Raw genomic sequence first — 22,389 nt, 5'->3', positions numbered from 1 at the left:
ATCTACAGAGAGCACAAACAATTTGACACAAAATTTAAATGGTTATTAAAATACAAGATTGCCTAGTAAATGCAGTAATGCTGCTACTTGCGCACTGCTGACACACTGCTCGGCGGCAGGAGGAGACTACGCAATTTTACGCTATTCAGGTACTAAAACGTGGTGCTACAACTCTCAAATACTATAATAAACCTGAAATTTATGAATTAAACAATGCAAGTACCCAAAAACACGCAAAGAAATTAAGAATTAAACGATGTAACAAATAAGTGAGCTAAGAGTATACGACTTGCTGCTGGCAACTGCTTATCCAATGGTGGCAGGGAGCTGTAACTCACTTTGGAATTGCGGTACTGATGACCTTGCTGTTTGGTCCCATACTCTTCAATTAATCAATCAACCTCTGATCTTATGTCAGTATACTACATTTTAATGGAATAGGTTTTTATTCTGTGAAGAAGATTATGTCATATTTAAGTGTGGACATACTCTTGATTTGCACTTGTGGTGTGATACGTGAATATTTAATAAAATTTAAAAAGAGAGCATTAGATGAAGTGTTTTTACTTTTAAAATATACAATTCACTGAATATTTTTTGGAAGTTTAAACTGTTTCCCAACCAGACTCAAGCAAACTTTAAATTTGTGAGCATTTGTAACAACAGGGCCATGTTTCTTGAAACTTGCCTACCAATGTTTTGAACATTTATGAAAAATTTAAGATGTGTGACAAGCTGAGATCAAACCCAAGCACTTCCTGCTCAGCCCACCAGATATCCAGGACCATTACTCTTGAGAAAAAGAATTTATCAAGGAGTTTGATTTGACTATAGCCTCAGTGTGATTGGGGCACCTCTGTTAAATGTAGAAGATACGAAGAGAAACTGTCAGGTTGATGATGTGACTTGACCTATGAGACATCCACAGAGGGCTCAACTGAAAGAGCAGTCATAATGAAAGAAAGCTGCCTGTGCGTGAGCCTGGTTGGGATACCCTTTAAACTTTCAAGAAATATTCAGTGAATTGTATATTCAAATAGTAAAAACATGTTATCTCATTCTCTTTTTTGTGTTATTACTTATATCCTTGTTCAGCATTACAGTTCCTCCTCTTTTGTTTGAAGTTTTGAAGGAAAATTACAGCACTAAAAGTTTGAGATGCAGTAGCATCTGTCACAGTGGTGGCTGAGTTGCAAGAATTGAGCTTGATGTGAATGTAGCGTTTTTATTTTATGTATAAACCGTGGGTTCTTATTATTTTTAGTTCAGAGTAATGTTTTAATATATGTGTTGATTGATTTTCTATAAAGACATTTCAAGTTTGTAACATTTTCTAAACTCTGTCTCTGTTTTTAAATTTTTACAGTTACGCTGCTAGTTGACTATTTCCAAGGCATGCTTCATTTATGTATCTGGTTTTATAAATTGAGAACTTTGCTTTTGAATGTTATATTTAATTTTTGTCATGTTTTTGAATCTTAATCTGAAGATAAACCAATGCACACTTGAAGGTAGATGCAAACTATCCTAATAAAGGTTACGAATTTTCAAGAACTAACTTTAAATGATAAATCTACGAATATACTAACATTCCCTGCGTATCAATCCTATAGAGATCATGGGTACAAGAGGGCATTAATTACAGTATGCACTGAGGCATTTAAACATTCTTTTTTCTTCTTGTTTAGGGCCAGCAGCATAATACATGTCTGATAATGACATGATCATTAGAATAGATGCAGCAAAATAGCTGCTTATAATAAAAAATCTTTATTTGTGACAGATCGTTTCGGCATTTGTTGCCATTGTCAAGTATACCTAGACTGATGTGACATCCATATCATGTCATTAGCGGACTGTCTTACATTTACCATCTTATTAAAACAGTGACAGTTATAAGACAGTTCACTAATGACGTAATGTGGATGTCACATCAGTCTACACGTACTTGACAATGGCGATAAATGCCAAACCAGTCTGTCATAAATAAATATTTGTTGTTATAAGCAGCTATTTTAGTGCATCTGTTCTAATAATTCAGATGTTCTTCCCATGCCCCATATGTGAATGGAACAAGAAGATGCCCTAATAACTGTTGAGAGTACCCTCTGCCATGAATTTCACTGAGCAGTTTGCAGATTATGGATGTAGATGTAGATGGTGAATTTGTTTGCTTCATGTGTTGATGTATTGAGAGTTTCTGAATAATTCATCATTTATCTTGCTACCTTTTCCATCTTCCTATTCTGGATACAGCACTTTGTCTGTTGAAGAAAGAATAGTAATAAGGATTGTAGAAAAGTTTATTTTGTTTGTGTGGACATTAATATGACAATTTGTTTTCGTGAGTATGTTTGTATTTGTCTTCCAGGGTATAAGGCTATTTTAAAGATTTATTTGTTGGATTTTGTGTTTTAATTTAATATTTGTCATGGAATTGCATTTTCATTACTTGCAGGTGTGAAGAACTTGGCCTTCTTTCTCGTTGTACTGTCATTACTCCGCGAACTGCTGAAGAATATGAAGTCTTATACAAACATGAAGAAAGACATATAGAGATTCTCAAAGCAACAGAGAACTGTAAAGATGAGGAATCCCTAGAGAAGTTATCCTCAAAATACGATGCCATCTATATTCATCCAGTGAGTATGTCATAATTTTGAGTCCTATTTGTGTCTGTCTTAAGTGAATCAGAGCTTATTGTCTATGTTATTCAAACTGAGATCAAGACATATAACTTTGATGTCTTGTCATAATCATTTTAAAACAATAGTTTAAAAGCTTTTCTGTGTTTAATGGCTGCAGTTAAGTGTGTACATTTATAAGTGGAAAGAGAATGTATGAAGAGAGAAAACTAGGTAGGTACTTCTTTGTTCTAAGTAGCAGATTGAGAGATCCACACATTACTGAAATTAATCCTAATGAAATGAATTGTGCTACACTTAATTGCCACAAATAGGTGACAATATAATTCTAAGAAAAATGGTAGCCATCTGACTAGAAGTTGTACCACTGATTTACCTTTACCTCAGATGTACCCTTCTTGGTCTCAAGAGTCATAGTTCCTTTTCATGGCTCAGCTCCCTTCAACGTCTCCTATTTCAGGCCTTGAGCACACACTATTCTCATGGTCTTGACTCTCCTGTGTCCCTCAGGATGGACCACTATTTGACTCAATAAAGGCTCAGCAGGATGCTGAGGATAGGGATATGTAAACCCAATAACATTATTTGTCTGTAGCCTTGCATTATTTTTTTACAGTGAGGTTTGTGTCATACCATTCTCCCCCCCCCCCCCTCCCTCCCCCGATGACTTTCATATACTTACTATTACTATGAATGTGTGAAAATTTAACAGTTTCTGTTATTTTATAAATACTACAGGCATTTTATTCTTTATTAAAATCTCAATCATTATATTATTTCTTGTAATTCCTGGGACAACCTTTTATTTCATTGACTGAGGTACTAAAATCGGCTTTGTTTTTCTCCTCTGAATGAAACAATGTGTTTTGTCCAATAGAAGTTATTTCTGTGAGTTTCTCTTTGTGTCACCCACTTGCTGCCGACTATGTCCACATATTTAAAATGTTGAATTCGTGATGCCAGACCTGTACAGAGGCAGCTTGCAGTTTGTTGCACTTCCACTGCAAAGAGTTGATACCCAGCTGTTCTACAGTACTTGTCGACAGAATCAGTAAGGAAAAATAATTTCAATATTTGTGACACAATTATAACTTGAGAAGAATATCTTCATGTCTTCTCTCCATCCGCTATTTTGAAACTCCTAGCAAATTAAAACTGTGTACCAACCAGGACTCAAGACCCAGATTGGGCGGCAGTGCTTGTACTGACTGATCTATCCATCCTCAACTCATGACTTGATCTCACAACTTCAGTTGTGGAACTCCCTGGCAGATTAAAACTGTGTGCCGGACCGAGACTCGAACTAGGGACCTTTGCCTTTCGCAGGCAACTGCTCTACCAACTGAGCTACCCAAGCACGACTCACACCCTGTCCTCACAGCTTTACTTCTGCCAGTATCTCGTCTCCTACCTTCCAAACCTTACAGAAGCTCTCCTGCGAATCTTGCAGAACTAGCACTCCTGAAAGAAGTAAAGCTGTGAGGATGGGGCGTGAGTTGTGCTTGGTAGAGCACTTGCTCGCGAGAGACAAAGGTCCCGAATTCGAGTATTGGTCCGGCACACAGTTTTAATCTGCCAGGAAGTTTCATATCAGCGCAAACTCCGCTGCAGAGTGAAAATCTCATTCTGGGAACTTCAGTTGTATTTATGTTTTATTTGTTTTAACATGATTAGATTAGGACCGTCAGCCCTCCTCTTACATCCTATTACGGTGTTACATATATAATCCTTTCTAAATCATGGTTACTTAAAAAAATATGATGTTACTTTTAAATGGATGCATTGTGTTGAAATTATAGTAATAAAATGAAAAATTGATGTATCTAATGCCATTTGGAATAGTAGTTCTGATTAAGAACTAATAGTGATAAGATGACTGCTGCTGCTGCTGCTGCTGCTGCTACACACATCATTAGCTGTCATTTGAAATTGGAGTTGTTATTTAGTTCTCTGGTATTGTGAGAAATATCATTCCAGAATCAGGTACCTGCTGCTAAAAGAACTTGGAGAAGGCAACTGAGTGGTGTAATGGTATAGAAAAGCTTTATCTTGGTTAGAGTGGATCTTTCTACTGTTTAGCCAAGAGTGCCAAAGTCGAGAAGACATATGAGGGATTGTATATATCAATAAGAAAGTAAAAAAGACACAGTATGTGGGAATTAGTGCACTTGCTTGCACTTAGCCAACATAGCTGTGAACAGTATGGTGGTTTGCATGCCTTATTGATACAGATAGCTGTACTGCAGCTATAACCACAATGGAGGGGTTCTGTTGAGAGGCCAGACTAACTTGTGGTTCTGGAACAGGGGGCAGCAACCTTTTCAGTAGTTCAGGAGCAACAGCCTATCAGTTGACTAGTCTGATCTTGTCACATTAACCAGCAGGGCTTTGTTATTTTAGTACTGCAAACAGTTCAGAAGGAAAGGAGCAAAAGCCATTATTTTTCCAAAGTCCTTGCAGTTCCACTACAAGGCATAATGATGATGGTATCCTCTTGGATAAATATTCTGGAGGTGAAATAATTCCCACCATTCGGATCTCTGGTCTGGGATGTTGCATTGGGAAAAACAAAGCTAGCAATCTGGGGACCAGAATGTGTAATGTTTGATCCCTTAATGGGCTAGGTAGGTCGTAGAATTAAAAAAATAAATGGTCAGGTTGAAATTAGATATAGTTGGAATTAGTGAAATGCAGTGGCAAGAAGAACAGAACTTCTGATGAGGTGAGCTATGGGTTGTAAATATGAAAGCAATAAGGGTAATGCAGGAATAGGTGTTGTGATGATGATGATGATGAATAAGAAAGTAGGAATGCAGATAATTTACAAAGAACAGCATGTTGAACACATTATAATAGCAAAGATGGACATGTAGCCTTCATCTGCATAGTAGTACAAGTTTATATGCTTAATAACTACACAAATGACGAGAGAATTGGAAGAATGTATGATGAGATAAATTTTCTGCCCCCTGAACTATCAGAATAATAATTCTGAAAGTTCAGGGGAGGCAGAAAATTTTATAATGATGGGTGGATTGGAATATGATAGAAGGGTAAAGAAGAAAAGGAAAAGTTATAGGAGAACATGTTCTTGGGCAACAGAATTTCTAAGAATGTAGTCCAGCCAAAAATGTCAAAAGTTTTCTCTGGATCTAGAAATGCTACAAACATAATTTTGGATTTATTATTTCGAAGGTTAGTTGTTTGTTTCTCTGAAACGATAATGATCTTCTACAAACTTTTCTTCTTCCAGTTTTTCCATGCATCTGTAAATAACTCTTATCAGTATGTCACAAACATGACTTCCTAAACTGTCAACACATGCCTTTGGTGGAAGTGGAACTATTCTGTTTCACTTGAAGTCTGAGGGTATTTCATCTGTCTCATATCTTACATATCAAGTGGAATAGTTTTGTCATAGGAGGCTCTCCCAAGAATCTCAAAAATTCTGAGGGAGTGTCATATACTCCAGAAACCTTGTTTCGACATAGGTCTCATAATGACCAATCAAATTCTTCTCGCAGTATCACATCTTGCACCTCATCTTCTTGTACTTCCTCTTCCCTTTTTATATTATCATCTTCAAGTTTATTAGCCCTTCTGGATACTCCTTCTACCTTTCAGCTTTCTTTTCTTTGGTTAGTACTGACTTGCTATCTGAGCCCTTGAAATTTGTACACAAGGTACTCTATCTCAAAATGTCTCTAATTTTTCTATAGGCAGCATCTACGTTTTCCCTAGTCAAGTCATCTTGTGCTGTCTTGCCTTTGTCCACCAGATTTTTTTTTTTTTTCCTTGCATTTTGCACTTCTCGAAATGTCATTTGTTAGATGTCTGTGTCCTGTTTTGCTTGCTTCATTTTTGTATCTTCTTTCTTGAATTAAGTTCAGTACAGCCTGTGTTATCCATGGGCTTCTACTGAGCCTTGTCTTTTTGCCTAGTTGCTCCTCTGCTGCCTTCACCATTTCTCATCTCTCAAAGCTGCCTATCTCACCTTCTGCATTCCTTTCCTCTATTCATCAAATTGATATCTATTACTTCCTTTGAAACTCTTAACAACCTCTGGTTCTTTCAGTTTTATCACATCTCCTTATTTTCCTATATTTCTCCAATTTTTGCAATATTAATATGGAGATCACACTTGCACCTGAAATGTTTAGCAGTTTAAATTCTGGTTTTCAAAGCTGCCTTACCATTACATTTTTTCACATAAAAAATTTTATTTCATGATTTTTTGGAAGAAGGCCTTTTGGCTGAAAGCTTAAGAGTATAGCAATCTTTTTGTTGTGCCTGTCTGCTACTAAAGGTCTCCCATATATAGTGTATAGCAATCTATCCTTTCTCTAATTATGTTGAAAGTTTTTATGAATATCTTTGTGACACATGAATGTTATTGCATCTTTTCCAGTTTTATGTATCATAAGAATTCTATTACTGATATTGCTAACAATATATGATTAATATTTACTTTGTTTTATGGATACGTAGTTCCAATATTTATTTGCACTTATGCTCCACAAATATCTCTTCCACAGGTAAATATCTAGTAAACTATAAAATTGTGAGACAGAAATGCTGGCCATCGTGTCGTCTGAGAAGGTAAAGTATCATTACTGTCAGTAGGCACAAACAAAAATATGTGACACTATCCTAGCTTTTTGAAATAATAGTTCCTTCCCTGGCGAGCAGAGAAGGGAGGTAGAGGAAAGTTAAAATTGAAGGGCACGTCACTCAGAATCCTGGCTAACTTTTTTCTTTCCTGAGCTTTCCCCCCCTTTCCTCCCCTAGCAAGGAACTGTTATTTATGAAAGCCAGGATAGCATTGTGTGTTTTTATTTACATCTGTTGGCAGTAATGATATTCCGCCTCCTGAAGGTAGACTCTGGCCAGCAGTTCTGTCTCAGAATTTATAGTTTTTTTTCTTTTGTTAGAAATATCTAGTAATTCTGTCAAACTTTTGTAGAGTACATACCAACTTTCATTACTGGCTGCTGGCTGTGCTATTGAAATTGTTGATGCAGTATGCAGAAAGAAGATTCAAAATGGAATGGCAATTATCAGGTATGAACACCTTGAATTGGTTTTGGAAACTGTGCTTTCATTACTTCAGACAGTATGTGACACTTGACACCTTTGGTAAAACATGAAGTTTTGTGGAAATCTGTCATACTGTCACCACATTTCTGAGTTAACCAATGCCTTCTTTTTTATACATGTGAATTGTACATACGTACATTTTGAACTTCATATGTATATTTTTTCTAGACAAAAGCAAAAAAGTGAGGTGATACACTGTACACTCACTGTAAGTGGTCATAAATATTTAATCAAAAACAGCAGTTAAGCTATCAGTGCAAGAAAAGGGTAATTTCTGTTTTGCTTGGGCTTTTAAGTCAAAGATAACAAAAAGCAGTTGACTAGCTCTAACAGTGGAAAATCCAGGATGGAATGTAACAATATTATGAAAGGGAAAGTTGCTACTAACCGTATAGTGGAGATGCTGAGTTGCACGACAAAAAGACTGTCACAAATAAAGCTTTTGGCCAGTAAGGCCTTTGTCAAAAATAGACTACTCTCTCTCTCTCTCTCTCTCTCTCTCTCTCTCTCACAAATGCAACTCACATAGACGACTGCAATCTCAGACAACTGAAACCACACTTGGGAGTATTTGGCATTCTGCAGTATTTCCTGCACTGCACTATTTACAATTGCCTTTCTTAACTCTTGAGTTAAGGAAATACTGCAGAATGCCAAAAACTGCCAAGTGCAGATGTGAAATGAAGCCTGTCGACACCAACCACTGCTAGCAAGAAGGGAAGGAGCAGATTATGTAAAGAAACACCAATAACTAAGGAAGATGTATGTAAATAAAAGCGAAACGCACCTGGTGTAATTCTTTTTAATTAGACTGCAGTCAGCTCAGGACAGATAACCTATAGTAACAACAGTTTTGTTATTGTGAAATACATTTTTGTGGTATTGTTTCTGTCCCTAAATGTCTCTCTCTGAATTCAGAATATTTCTAAATGCATGTTTCAGGGATTTGAATGAAAGATGTTTTGTGACTTACCTTAGTCTGTAACCCTTCCAAAACCCTGTTCGTGATATTTGTCCTAATTTCTTAATTGTGCTTAACTTTAAGACACTACTATAGGACGGTAATACCAGTTGAACAAAATGTTATCCACAGAAGAGTGACCTGTATATAGCAGTTGACTAGAAAAACTACCTCCAAACTGTCAGCGTGTGTGTGTGTGTGTGTGTGTGTGTGTGTGTGTTAGCATTTCTATAAAATTATCTTCTCAACCTGTTAAGTGTTCCAGGTGGTGCTAGTGTGTGTGTGTGTGTGTGTGTGTGTGTGTGTGTGTGTGTGTGTGTGTGTTAGCATTTCTATAAAATTATCTTCTCAACCTGTTAAGTGTTCCAGGTGGTGCTACAGTGTGAGCATCTGTGACAGATTCCTGTGTTTTGTGTAGATTAGGTGTACTGAGCTTTACTAGGCCCCCTACTTCTGTTCGGGAGTGGTCAGGAACACAATAACCATAATCTCGCGTATGCCTTACTGGAATGATTCAGTGTGTTAGCTAGTGTTCTGTAAGCATCTGGTTTGGCTGGAACATTTAAAGTGTATTATCCTATCCACGATAAGGTTAGTAGTCATGATACAGAACTGGAAGAAGAGTAGTTAATATTTTGGATCAAAATGGTTTGTTCACAAAAGAGGGAATTTATCTAATCAAGAACTGAGCCTCACTAAAAAAAAGTATTTAGAAATCTCCTTTCACCCATTTGTCATAAAGAAATCAAAAAATTAGAATTATTTGCAAATAAGAAAAACCAATAACAAATAAGAAACACAGTTCCATTCCACAGAAGAAAGAGAGCTGTAGGTATATTGTAATTACTGTCTATTACAGTGACTGTCCCAGTAGCGATGAAAATACGGCGATTAAAAATAAACACTAAAATTGCAAAATCAGGGAAGATAGCAAATGATGAAATGTAATTTCTTGTGAATATACTGCTACACCTTGAAATATTTTTTCTCTCTTAAATAAAAGTTCAGCTCCAGTATTCCAACGAAATCATAATCATAATTTTAGTATTTTTAGGTCCTATAGTTGCGACACTTTAACTGCACATGCACATGACTTATCTAGCAAATCCTAAAATATTTAATAATGCAACAACTTTTCACTGACTCGGTAGGCATTCATTTTAAAGTTACATGTTAAATCATGAGTGAAGAAGAACTAGTTTACATTCAAATTTTGCTTTATTCCACCAAAAGACTAAAATATGATTACATGAAAAGGAAAAATCCTAAAATATTGTCCTTTATTTCTTCAGCCATCAAAAAATCATTAGAAAAAGTTGTTCCTCTGTTTGGTTGATATTAGCTAGAATCAACTCATTTACACCGAATGGGGAAAAATAGTTTATGACATCTGAAAAAAAAAAACTTGGAGCAGTTGAATCATCCTCATTGTACACCCCCGCCCCCCAACCTTTCACTAGCCGTGCTTGGTGCTTTATTAAAGTATCAGACAGTCACTTACATCTACCTAATGCACAAAAGTCTGGCTGTCAGCATCACAGCAACGTCGTAAAATGTCACATTTGTATTGACAGCCTTCAGGGAAATCATCATCTTCAGAAACTGTTACTGACCCAAAGGGAGCAGGGTTCAACAGAGTCTGTTGTGCTACAGCATTCCCAGCAGCAACAAAAATGTGCATAGCGTGTAAATTCTCACTACATCCTTTCTTTTGAGAACCTTTACAAAACAGCCATTTTTACTTAACTTTCACAGGAAGAATTATGCCTAGATGCAGAAGCTGCAGTTGACTTTGTACAGTTACCAGGAGGAAACACATCAACATTTGTTGAAGAATGTTGTTGCCTTTGGATGTGAAAGGGTATCCATTAGTAATGAGAACCATCTTGGTTCCTTAAGTCCTAAGAAACTTTGTGCAAATTTGAGTAGTCAGCCTGGCAGCGATAACAAAATCACAAAATTATAGGTGCACAGTAGTGTTGTAATGTTATAGATCGTCTGGGCGTTTAAAATGTTCCCATTATTAATAGATGAAACGTTGTGCTTTCTTTTCCTTCATCTACTTGACATTTTTGTGTCTAGGGAAATTAGGCCTGTGTGTTTGATGGAAATAAGATCCCAGTTCCATTATAATTGAAAATATTTGTGCACTTATCAGCCATGGCAAAATATTCGTCTTGCAATTTTCAATACTCTTGAAGTCTAGTGCCTTACTTTTTTCCACACAAATTTTGGTAAAAGAGGTTAAGACACTTTGGGATGATTTTGCGGATCTTCTCCCGTGATAAATTTCGCATTTCATGAAGCTGTCTTATTTATAGGAGGATGGTTTCTAAGTCCTTAAGGGCCTACACACCTTCAGTTTAGCTGCACAGCTTATTACTTGTGACATCACATTTGAGCAATAAACTGTCTGCGTGTATCATGTTAAGCAACTGTGCAATTCCTTCAGTTCAGTTTTCACAGTCTATTCTATTCATTACCAGTCATCTGAACCTCAACCTGCTGCCATCGTTACCTCCATGCAAAAGAAGATACACTTTCCAGTTTTACTGAAGATTTCTGGAATCTTCATGAATATTGGGATACAGTATATCTTTCATGTTCCAATTACGACTGCTTACAGTGTTTTAATATATAAAAACTAAAAGCTTCTGGAGCTTAATGTGATTCTTGATGCTCTAGTGAAGAAAATAAAGAACTGTCAATCTGATTTTTGGAAATAATTAAGGAAGCAATATACCCGCAACCACACAACAAACTGCAGCTCTTCTTCTTTTCTGTTCCCCGTTGTCACTTGATCATCACAAATGCTGCACAGAACCCCAGAATTAAGAGAACTGAAGGGAAAACAGAATGTTGTGTACACTGCTTAATTTCAGATAAATGTACATGTTTTAAATGGAACAGATGGCTGCACAGTTAAACTAACGTGTGTTGACCCCCTTTAAATGACGAAGCCTGAATGTTCTCCCTTTTTAATGCAGATGGGCATTGAATTTCAGGACTCAGGAATGCCTGCAAATTTTTCAGTATATACTGCACAAAGAAAACTATACCAGATTGTAACTCTTTGTCATGTCAAAGAGTTTAATATTCTGATCACCCCCCTCAGGGGCCCAGCATTCATTTGCTGGGTATGGGCTTGGTGACCTGGGGGTTTCTGAGCTGGTGACTAGTGAGTGCCACCAGTTCTCTGTATTGTAAGCTCTGGGCATGCTTCAGTTACACAACTGTACAGTGTGGCAGTGGTGCGTAGTGTCTCATAGGTAATGGGGAACTTGGCTTGAATGTCCGAGGATGGTAACCACCCCCACCCCCGCTCTCTCTCTCTCTCTCTCTCTCTCTCTCTCTCTCTCTCTCTCTCTCTCTACCTCTCTACCTCTCTACTCACTCTCGAGGTTTGTTGCGTGCTGATGGAATGCATGGCTGTCAAGGTGGAACAATCATTAGCAGACAACCTCTGGGGAACTTTCTGCACCTCAATTGTATAAGGCTTACCTACGCATATGGGGGCTCTGTCTAGTCTAGTCTAGGCGAACTTTTATTTTCTTAGCTACTCATGGGACCGAGATGGATCTGTAGAAATTCTCTCCTCACCTTTTTACATTCAGAAGGTTTTAGAGGTGAATGCAGATATGCAACAAGCGGTTGCGGAATAGGACACTGTTGCTCAAAACCTCAAGTTCCCAACAACCAACTAACCTGCAGAAAACCAAAAGCCTTGAGGAATATGCCATTGAGACTGAGCTCCATACCACCTTGAACAGCAGCAAAGGTGTTTGTGAGATGCAGGGATCTGGTCTACATTCCCAAAGACGAATTGAAAGCTGAAGGAGTCCAAGAAGGCATTGTTGACTTCCGAAATATAATGAAAAAGATGAATGGCAATCTGGTTAAGACAGATTAATTTATACTTGCTTTCAATAGCATGAAACTTTCAGAGCATGTCAAGGCAGGTTTCTTTTTGCTAAGCATATGGCTGTGTTTCCCTAACCCAGTGCACCTTTCAAAATGCCAGTGCTTTGGGCATGCTATTCGTGGTTGTAAGGGAGAAACCACTTGTGACAAATGCGGTAAGAATGCTCATGAAGGAGTTGGTTGTTCATCTCCTCTTAAGTGTCTAAACTGCTCGAATTATCCCCGTCTGTAGTAGGGACTACAGTGTCTTTCTTGAAGAAAGGAAGATTGAAGAGATAAAAACAACAAAACACATTTTGTATGGTGAATCCAAAAAATCTAGAAGACCATGCAGCTGCCTATGGTCGCTGCCTCCTTTGCTTCAGTTCTTAAACAAGCAGTCCAAAAATCAGATGCTGCCAAAAAATGGAGGTTGCTAGTGTTAGCAGTAGTATGTGCTTTTGTCAATGTACTTGTGGTGCTGCAACTATTTAGAAGCCCCTATCTCCCCCTAGAATATCAGAAAATGGTGTGGCTCTGAAGACTACCCAGCGCAAAAAAATCAAAGGCAAAGTGTCAACCATTGAGTCAGACAGTCTGACAATGTCGACATTACCCTCTTTGACATCTCTCATGAGCCTTCTTCAGAGCTGATGGACCTTCATGTCGACATGGGGCAATCATCTCACCCCAATACTGTCTCCGCCCACTATAGGCTCCCTTCACCATTGGAAAGACAGGATGAAAATGCTACACCTGTGATAAATGGAACCCAGACCACAATGGTACATTTGTAGGCGCAGGACACATGTGGAGGGATTGAAACTCTTAGCACAGGATCACCCCATGTGCTTGTGTTCGCATTTTAAAGCATCTGATACCATGTAATGTGGGGCTGTGCCCTCCATCACAAGGATGACCTGACTGAGGAATGGGTCAAGGGAGTGGTTGTTGTGTTTGTACACACACCACTCCCCTGCTCTCTCCCTGGCTACTGACCTGCAAGTAGTTGCAGTTGAAATTTGCGCATGTCAGAGGCTCACAGTTTGCTCACTGTTCAGTGGTAAGTACTGATGATCTTCATTCCAGTGACCATTTTCCACTCTGGGTTGACCTATAGGATGGCACTCTTTCTGAAAAGACACAGTAATGATAGATGATCCGCAGGACCAACTGGACACTGTTCAGTCAGCTGGCTGTGTTTGAACTATGCCACAGTATGCATGAGTGGGTGGACCACATCACACGAGTGATCTACCAAGCCGCTGACTTCTCCATCCTGAAGCCCGTTTGTCATCTTAGGAGGCCACGTTTTCAGGTTTGAGTGCTGTTCAGTAATCCAGGTCAGGTGTGTGGTGGTTTAAGTGCTGCCCAACAGTTGAAATTCTCGCAGCCTTTCACATAGCAAGTGCAAAGGTTCGACACATCATCCAGGGTAGCAAGGAAAGGTCATGGCAAGCATTGTTGGACCCTATCAACTGTTCTGCTTGTTCTGCTACAGTACTGTAAGCCGAGCTTCAGCTACCTGTAGCAGCATTGTTGAATCAGGAGTGTCTACAAACACCACATCACGCAAGCAGTGGCAGAGCATTTTGTAACTACTACTGCCACTGCCAGCCAGGATCTAGTGTTCTGTTATTACAAAGCCAGCATGGTAAGGAGTGAGTTGGACTTACGGTCCAACACTTCAGAGTGCTGCAACTGCCCATTCTCCATGAGGGAGTTGATTTGGCACTGAATGACGCTCCTGATACTGCACCTGTTCTTGGCCAAATCTGATTCAGCGTGCTGTGGACCTTGAAACAAGCATCTTATAACGTTTTAATTTGATATGGCAGACAGGCCACTTTCCAAACTCATGGAGAGAGGCAATTTTGATACCTCTCCTCAAACCAGGAAAGGACCAAATGTGGCCCAGTAGTTACGGGAGTGTTGCCTTGACAAGCTGTGTAGCAAAAACCTTGGAGCAAATGATTAACCATCATCTGGTGTAGATGTTAGAGACCAGGCAGCCCCTGAGTCACTCTCAGTGTGGATTCAGAAGGTGTCAATCCACTGTCAACAACCTGAGCCTTCTAGATACGATTATCCAGAAGGCTTTCCTGTGTAAACAGCGCTGTATAGGTAGGTGTATTCTTTGATAGTAGTAAGGCATACTACATTACATGGAGTCACATTATTCAAGGGTAGCTCCACCAGTGGAGCTTCTGTGGTCATTTCCGCACCTTGATTTCATCCTTATTATCAAATTGCGTTTTCTATACAGAGCTGGTGAGGTGCTGCCAAATAGTTTCAAGCAGGAGAATACTGTTCCTCAGAGCAGTGTTTTAAGTGTTGACCTCTTTGCCACAGCCATAGGCAGTAACACATCTGTGGTAAGGAGTCCTGTACAGTGCTCCTTATTTGTGGATGATTTTGCAGTTTTTTCTTCTTCCCCCAATATTGCCACAACAACTTGTCAGTTGCAGCTTACAGTGAAGAGGCCGGAGGAGTAGTCAACACAGACTGGTTTTACATTTTCTTCAGAGAAATCCATGTGTGTTTATCTTGATCGTTCTTGTCGTATTTTTAATTTACCTGAATTGCATGTGTGGAACACCATCCTCCCTGTTAGACTCTGTGGTTTTTGGGCCTCATTTTTGATTACAGACAGTCATGGTTACCACACGCAAAGGACCTGAAAGCCAAGGCCCAGAAAATATTGAACATTTTGAAGTGTTTTAACCACAGGCCGTCGGGTGCAGACAGGGTGCGACTGCTCCAGTTTTATAGGGCTTTTGTGCAATTAAGGCTGGACTATGGGTGCACAGTGTATGGGCCCTGCGAGGCCTTTGTAACTGAAGGTCGTTGACACTGTACACCGTGAGGGGATCAGGTTGGTCATGCGCACTTATCGGATCAGCCCCATACCCTGCCTCTGTGCCGAGGCTGGTGAACTGCCAATAGCCATCCAGCGGCAGCTTCCCGAAGGACAACAGTTGTGTTAGTTCCTCGTTACTCCAACTTCCCCAGCGTAACGTACTGTTTGCTCATCCAGCAATGTAACATTTGTGAATGTATGCTTTCCCGGCGTATACAGCTGGCGAAGAGTTCTCGGGCTTCCAGCCGGGTGGCGGTGTCTTCAAACAGCGACGTTTCGACGAGTGACATGCTCATCATCTTCTGGCGAAGTGCCGAGACTTCGCGGATGCCAGTCCCTTTATACCTGCGGTGTGCCCCCCCACCACCTGGCCGCGGGAGGCTGGGTCCAGAGGAGCCGGCGGGCGAGGTGGAGGGGGAAGCGGGTGCGCCGTTCGTGTCTCCGTCAGAGCATTCTGAATGCGTCTCGTGAGCTGGACGGTTCTTGTTGCGTTCCTGGCGTATTGCGGCTAATGCTGGATTCCAGGCCGCGCTCAGTTGATAGCCTTCGTCCCTGTTCACAAGGTTCTCGTGGACCCGTATTTCTATTGATTCTTTAATGACGCTATCCCAATAGCTCCCGGCTCGGCATAGCACCCTGGTGTTTTCGAAGTCAAAGGTGTGGTTTTCTTTGATGCTATGTTCAGCTATAGCAGATTTCTCTATCTGTCCAAGTCGAACATGCCTGATGTGTTCCTCGCACCTTTTAGAGATGCAGCGCTGCGTTTGACCAATGTACTGCACACCACATTCGCAGGCAATGTTGTATATACCAGGTGTGTTTAGTTTGAGTGGGTCTTTAGCTGTGCCCAGCAGCTCTTTCGTCTTCGGCGGTGGTCGGAAGACGGTATTTATGTTAGATTTTCTTAATAGCCTCCCGATTTTGGCTGATGTGGGCCCCAAATATGGAAGAAAGGCGAGTCTCTTGTTAACTTCCTCTTCCTCTTCCTGAACTTTGTCAGCCTGTCTCCTCTTGAAGGCCCTGCCAATCTGTGTTTCACTGTACCCGTTTTTCCGAAATACCTCTCTTAGGTGGTGTAATTCGTCTGAGAGGCTTTCTTTGTTACAAATGACGTGCGCCCTATGCACCAAGGTGGTCAGTACTGACTGGCGTTGCGCCGGATGGTGGCAGCTGGTTGCATGGAGGTACAGGTCTGTGTGTGTCTTTTTTCTATATACTGAATGGCCCAGCGTGCCATCCGCTTTCTTCCTGATCAGTATGTCCAGGAATGGAATACAGCCATTCTCTTCTACTTCCATCGTGAAGGTTATATTCTCATGTATGCCGTTTAGGTGGTCCATAAACTCCTCCAGTGCCTGCCTGCCATGCTGCCAAATCACGAAAGTGTCGTCCACATAGCGGAAGAAGTGCCTGGGTTTACGGCAGTGCAGAAACGGCTGTATCCCAGAGCGCCAACGACACCGCGCCTGTATGGGTTGCCCAAGATTCACAAAGATGGGGTGCCTCTACGGCCGATTCTGGACACTATCAACTCGCACAGTTATGGACTGGCCAAATACCTGGCGACACTATTGAAACCACTGGTGGGACACTGCAGTCATCACGTGAAAAACTCTGCGGATTTCGTTAGAATACTGAAGGACATCCGAATACAGAGTGATGACCTACTCGTGAGCTTCGACGTCACCTCCTTGTTCACAAAAGTACCGCTACAAGACGCCTTGGCGCTCCTTAATCGGCACTTTGAGCCTGAAACAGTGAAGCTCTTTGAATATGCACTTACGACCACCTACTTCAAGTGCAATGGAGAGCATTATGAACAAGTGGATGGAGTGGCCATGGGATCTCCCCTTGCTCCAGGGATCGCGAATCTTTATATGGAACACTTTGAGGAGGTGGCACTACAAACTGCTCACTGTAAACCCAGGCACTTCTTCCGCTATGTGGACGACACTTTCGTGATTTGGCAGCATGGCAGGCAGGCACTGGAGGAGTTTATGGACCACCTAAACGGCATACATGAGAATATAACCTTCACGATGGAAGTAGAAGAGAATGGCTGTATTCCATTCCTGGACATACTGATCAGGAAGAAAGCGGATGGCACGCTGGGCCATTCAGTATATAGAAAAAAGACACACACAGACCTGTACCTCCATGCAACCAGCTGCCACCATCCGGCGCAACGCCAGTCAGTACTGACCACCTTGGTGCATAGGGCGCACGTCATTTGTGACAAAGAAAGCCTCTCAGACGAATTACACCACCTAAGAGAGGTATTTCGGAAAAACGGGTACAGTGAAACACAGATTGGCAGGGCCTTCAAGAGGAGACAGGCTGACAAAGTTCAGGAAGAGGAAGAGGAAGTTAACAAGAGACTCGCCTTTCTTCCATATTTGGGGCCCACATCAGCCAAAATCGGGAGGCTATTAAGAAAATCTAACATAAATACCGTCTTCCGACCACCGCCGAAGACGAAAGAGCTGCTGGGCACAGCTAAAGACCCACTCAAACTAAACACACCTGGTATATACAACATTGCCTGCGAATGTGGTGTGCAGTACATTGGTCAAACGCAGCGCTGCATCTCTAAAAGGTGCGAGGAACACATCAGGCATGTTCGACTTGGACAGATAGAGAAATCTGCTATAGCTGAACATAGCATCAAAGAAAACCACACCTTTGACTTCGAAAACACCAGGGTGCTATGCCGAGCCGGGAGCTATTGGGATAGCGTCATTAAAGAATCAATAGAAATACGGGTCCACGAGAACCTTGTGAACAGGGACGAAGGCTATCAACTGAGCGCGGCCTGGAATCCAGCATTAGCCGCAATACGCCAGGAACGCAACAAGAACCGTCCAGCTCACGAGACGCAATCAGAATGCTCTGACGGAGACACGAACGGCGCACCCGCTTCCCCCTCCACCTCGCCCGCCGGCTCCTCTGGATCCAGCCTCCCGCGGCCAGGTGGTGGGGCGCACACCGCAGGTATAAAGGGACCGGCATCCGCGAAGTCTCGGCACTTCGCCAGAAGATGATGAGCATGTCACTCGTCGAAACGTCGCTGTTTGAAGACACCGCCACCCGGCTGGAAGCCCGAGAACTCTTCGCCAATGTAACATTTCTTTACCAATCGTCTGCAGGCAAGAAGGATGTTTGGGATGTGTCTGAAGTGTGTGCTGGAGTCCCTTAGTGTGGGGCATGTAAAGGCTTAAATCCGGGGTTTTAACCAACTGCCACCCTGCTTATTGCAGAGACCCAAAGTAATTTTAGATTTAATGCAGTACGGCAGAGGTGGCACTCCTGCGTATATTTGCAATACATTAGTCTTAAATTAGCACCTTAACTCTGCAGCTGTATTTACATGGGGATTCCATTGGTTGCTCAATTATTTTCCCTGTTCGTGTCCTCAGGTCCGACTGCCTCAAGACTTACTGTCTATGACTTGGAATTGTACACAATATTGCGGGCACTGGAGCAGATGAGACGTGTTTTGAGTTCTAAATTCCCTGTCTGTTCTGATTCCCTGAGTGCCCTTCACTTGCTCCAATGCTTGTTTCCAGCAGATAACGTTACTCAGAATATCCAGGATGCCCTCTTCCAAGTACAGAGACAGGGGAAAGAGATGTCTTTCTGCTGGGTGCCAGGGCACATGGGTCTTGCAGGGAATGAAAGGGTGGATGTAGCAGCCAAGGTGGTGTCACATTCCTCAGTTAGTTTGGTGTGGTGTCCCTCTGCATGCTGTCACCTTGCTGTTGATGTACAGAGTCATGTGTCGATGGGAGGATGAATGGCAGGAAGTGATAGACAGTATGCTCCGTCTAGTGAAGCCCACAACATGGTTGTGGTATACCTCCTTCCAGCCATGTAGATGGGACGAGGTCCTTCTTACTCCTCTTCGCATAGGCCACAGCCCTATGATGCATGGCTTTTTGCTCCAGCAAGAGGACCATCCAATGTGTGGTACTTTTGGTGTACAGATCACAGTGCACCACATTTTATTAGACTATGTTTTGTTTTCAGACCAGAGGGCAGAGGCAGATTTGTCCAACAGATGTGCGCTCCATTTTAAGTGACCTTCAAATGGGTGTGGTTTGAATTTTAAAGTGTTGTGAATTGAGCAGCATGTTTCCTAATATTCAGTGATATAGTGTTAATGTGGTAGCAAGGTGATTGGCTCACCCATGTTTTTGTAAGTGGTCAGCTGGTCTCATTTCCCTATGCCAGTGTTTTAGCTGCTCGGTCATTTTACTAACATTTTAATCCCTCGTATAGCACTTTTTACCCTTTTTTTTGTCTTAAGTTGTGTTGTCTGAGTGTCACTATGTAGTTTCATCCTTACTGTGTGCAACAATTTCAGTGATTTTATCAACATTTGTCTCTTTTACTATGTGCAAGGGCACTGATAACCTCGCTGTTGAGCGCACATAAACTCGGAAAAAAGAAACACACACACAAACACACACACACACACACACACACACACACACACACAAACACACACACAGAGATATATATATTCCGATTATCTCCGGAATGCTTTTTTTGGTTGCCATAACTTCACAAAACTTTTGCAATGTAGAATTCAGCGCTTTGTAGAACACACAGTGTGATCAACTTGTGCACTGGGACCTAATGGCAACGTCTCCTATGATGCCACATCACAACATGCCTGCAGAAATTGGAATTTGTTTGTAATTAATGACCAGATATTATGACAACCTTATTGGTAATGAGAATTTATTGTGAATTGTTCTCTGTTAGAAGTTTATTGCAGTTCATTTGAAAATGGGTTTTAGTTTCATAACAGGATTTCGTTGCGAACTGTTTGGTTGGTTGATTTAGGGGAGGAGACCAAACATTGAGGTCATTGGTTCCATCGGATTAGGGAAGGAAAGGGAAGGAAGTTGGCTGTGCCTTTTCAAAGGGACCATCCCATCATTTGCCCGTATAAATTTAGGGAAAAATCACGGAAAACCCAAATCAGGATGGCCAAACGTGGGTTTGAACTGTCATCATCCTGAATGTGAGTCCAGTGTGCTAACCATGACGCCACCTCACTTGGCGAACTGCTATTCTTTAAAAGAGGATGTTATGTTTAAGCTGGCTTTGTTAAAACTAAATTTCAGTAAAATAGTTCTTAAGGAAATTTCCTTGGGACTGACAAACATTTGTTAAAGGCAGGAATTCCTTAAAAGTGGCTCTGTTAATGTGGAGTTTTACTGTAATACAGTCTTGCATGCTGCAAGTTGTTTGTCCAGCCCATGTTTCACGGTCAAATGAAACTGTGTTTCCTGAGACCTTTTCAAGTCACAATCATCCATGATGCATATGAGCAGACGGAAGCGATGAATCAAAATTTGTACCAAGGCCAGAATTTGAATGTGGGTCTCCTGCTCACTAGGCAGAAGCGCTAACCCCTGTGCGAACCCTGCACACTGGCTTTGCACAACTGCGTGTCTTGCTTCTTGATCCAAATTCCCATTCATGCCTCAACCTGCTTGATATTCCTCCTGACTCAAACATAATTGCAAAGTCTGTCCAACTGTATTGGAATAGCAGCTCAGTCTAGTGATCAGGATCCCCGGTTTCGAATCTGGGCCGTGGTACAGAAATTCATTTGTTTCTTCAGTCTGCATATATACGTCATAGATGTGTGATGCTTGAAAAGGTTTAATTTGATTAAAGCACCTATTCCCTGGTTTCAGGTAGGATCTCCTATTTTGTGTGATGCTGAGGTGCTGTTCCGATATAGCTGGAGAGCCTGTGAATTGCTATTCCAGTTTGGGGGGAGGGGGTGGGTTGTGGGAGGGATACAAAGTGGACATAGGTGTGAATGGGAATTTGAATCATCTGCCTAGTGGGCAGGGGAGCCGGTTTCGAATCTCGACCTTGGTACAGATTTTCATTCGTTGCTTCAGTCTGCGCGCGCGCGCACACACACACACACACACACACACACACACACACACACACACACACACACACACACACACGTATATATAAAATCAACCTGACTGATAGTGGGTCTGCACAACTGATTGCAACTCGCTGGACCTGACTGGTCGGGTTGGCAACCTCACTTGCCCATCACTTCTTTAGCCCACAGAGATTAATAATTACTCCAGATTAATTACTGGGCAAGCCTCATCGTGTTCTGTGTCAGGTCTGCATGATGTTAAGTTCTTTGCTACATCTTTGTGGGAAATTCATAACACAAACAAAATCAGCTGTGGGATTTCATCCTGTCTGCCTTCTGGCTACTGCCTCTCCATTTATTACAATCCTAATCAGTGTCTATTGAGTATTTAGGTCTAGGCAGTGGGGGATTGTATACCAATATTTATTAATCCACAAACATTCATACAGTTTACAGGAAGAACATGTCTTAAAATCCCAGTCTGCTTAGTTAGCTGGAATCAGGCCATCCATATTCAAAGAAGAGAGAGTCAGAAATGAGTGTGTACAATAACAGCTCATAGATTGTTTTGGCCTAAGTTTGTTTTGTGTCTGTGTCACCAATAATATGGCCAACCTGCCGAATATCTGAAGTACTTGGCATCCACAAGGTCAAAAGGGCAACAAACTGTTGGTTACTGTTCAATGTCCTAGCGACAGTGAGGGACTTCGCCTATAGCACATGGAGCTCACTGCATAAGTAATGGTGGTACAATTGCCAGCTCACGGGCCCTCGCATGATAATAGTCGTCTCTGCTCCAATGTGATCTCGTATTCAGAGTGATTATCAATAGTATTGTTAGACATCCAGTTATGGGACACACTTTTGTTATACATACTGTTATTCTTTCAGAAACTGGTGTGGCCACTTGGCATAACACATTCTGTGCAGAATGGTACCAGACGCAACAACTACTTGAAAAACTGAGGGGCTGTGATGGAATGAAACAATTTGTTTTTCATTA

General features: G+C 41.3%; 1 protein-coding gene across 6 annotated transcripts in view; it reads left to right on the top strand.

The window, feature by feature from the left end:
* The window catches only part of LOC124802797 (histone deacetylase 6), a 345,030-nt gene that overhangs the window by 67,055 nt on the left and 255,586 nt on the right, over positions 1 to 22,389 (top strand). For all 6 annotated transcript variants that reach the window (XM_047263842.1, XM_047263812.1, XM_047263803.1 and 3 more), the window contains 2 exons: positions 2,459 to 2,642; positions 7,609 to 7,706. In XM_047263842.1, coding sequence (XP_047119798.1) covers positions 2,459 to 2,642; positions 7,609 to 7,706 — 282 coding nt within the window. The remainder of the gene's footprint in view (positions 1 to 2,458; positions 2,643 to 7,608; positions 7,707 to 22,389) is intronic.

Source organism: Schistocerca piceifrons, chromosome 1 (genome assembly GCF_021461385.2).
Source record: "Schistocerca piceifrons isolate TAMUIC-IGC-003096 chromosome 1, iqSchPice1.1, whole genome shotgun sequence".
NCBI classification, from domain to species: domain Eukaryota; kingdom Metazoa; phylum Arthropoda; class Insecta; order Orthoptera; family Acrididae; genus Schistocerca; species Schistocerca piceifrons.
The sequence above is the reverse complement of the archived record's forward strand: the minus strand, read 5'-3'. Positions and strand labels throughout refer to the sequence as shown.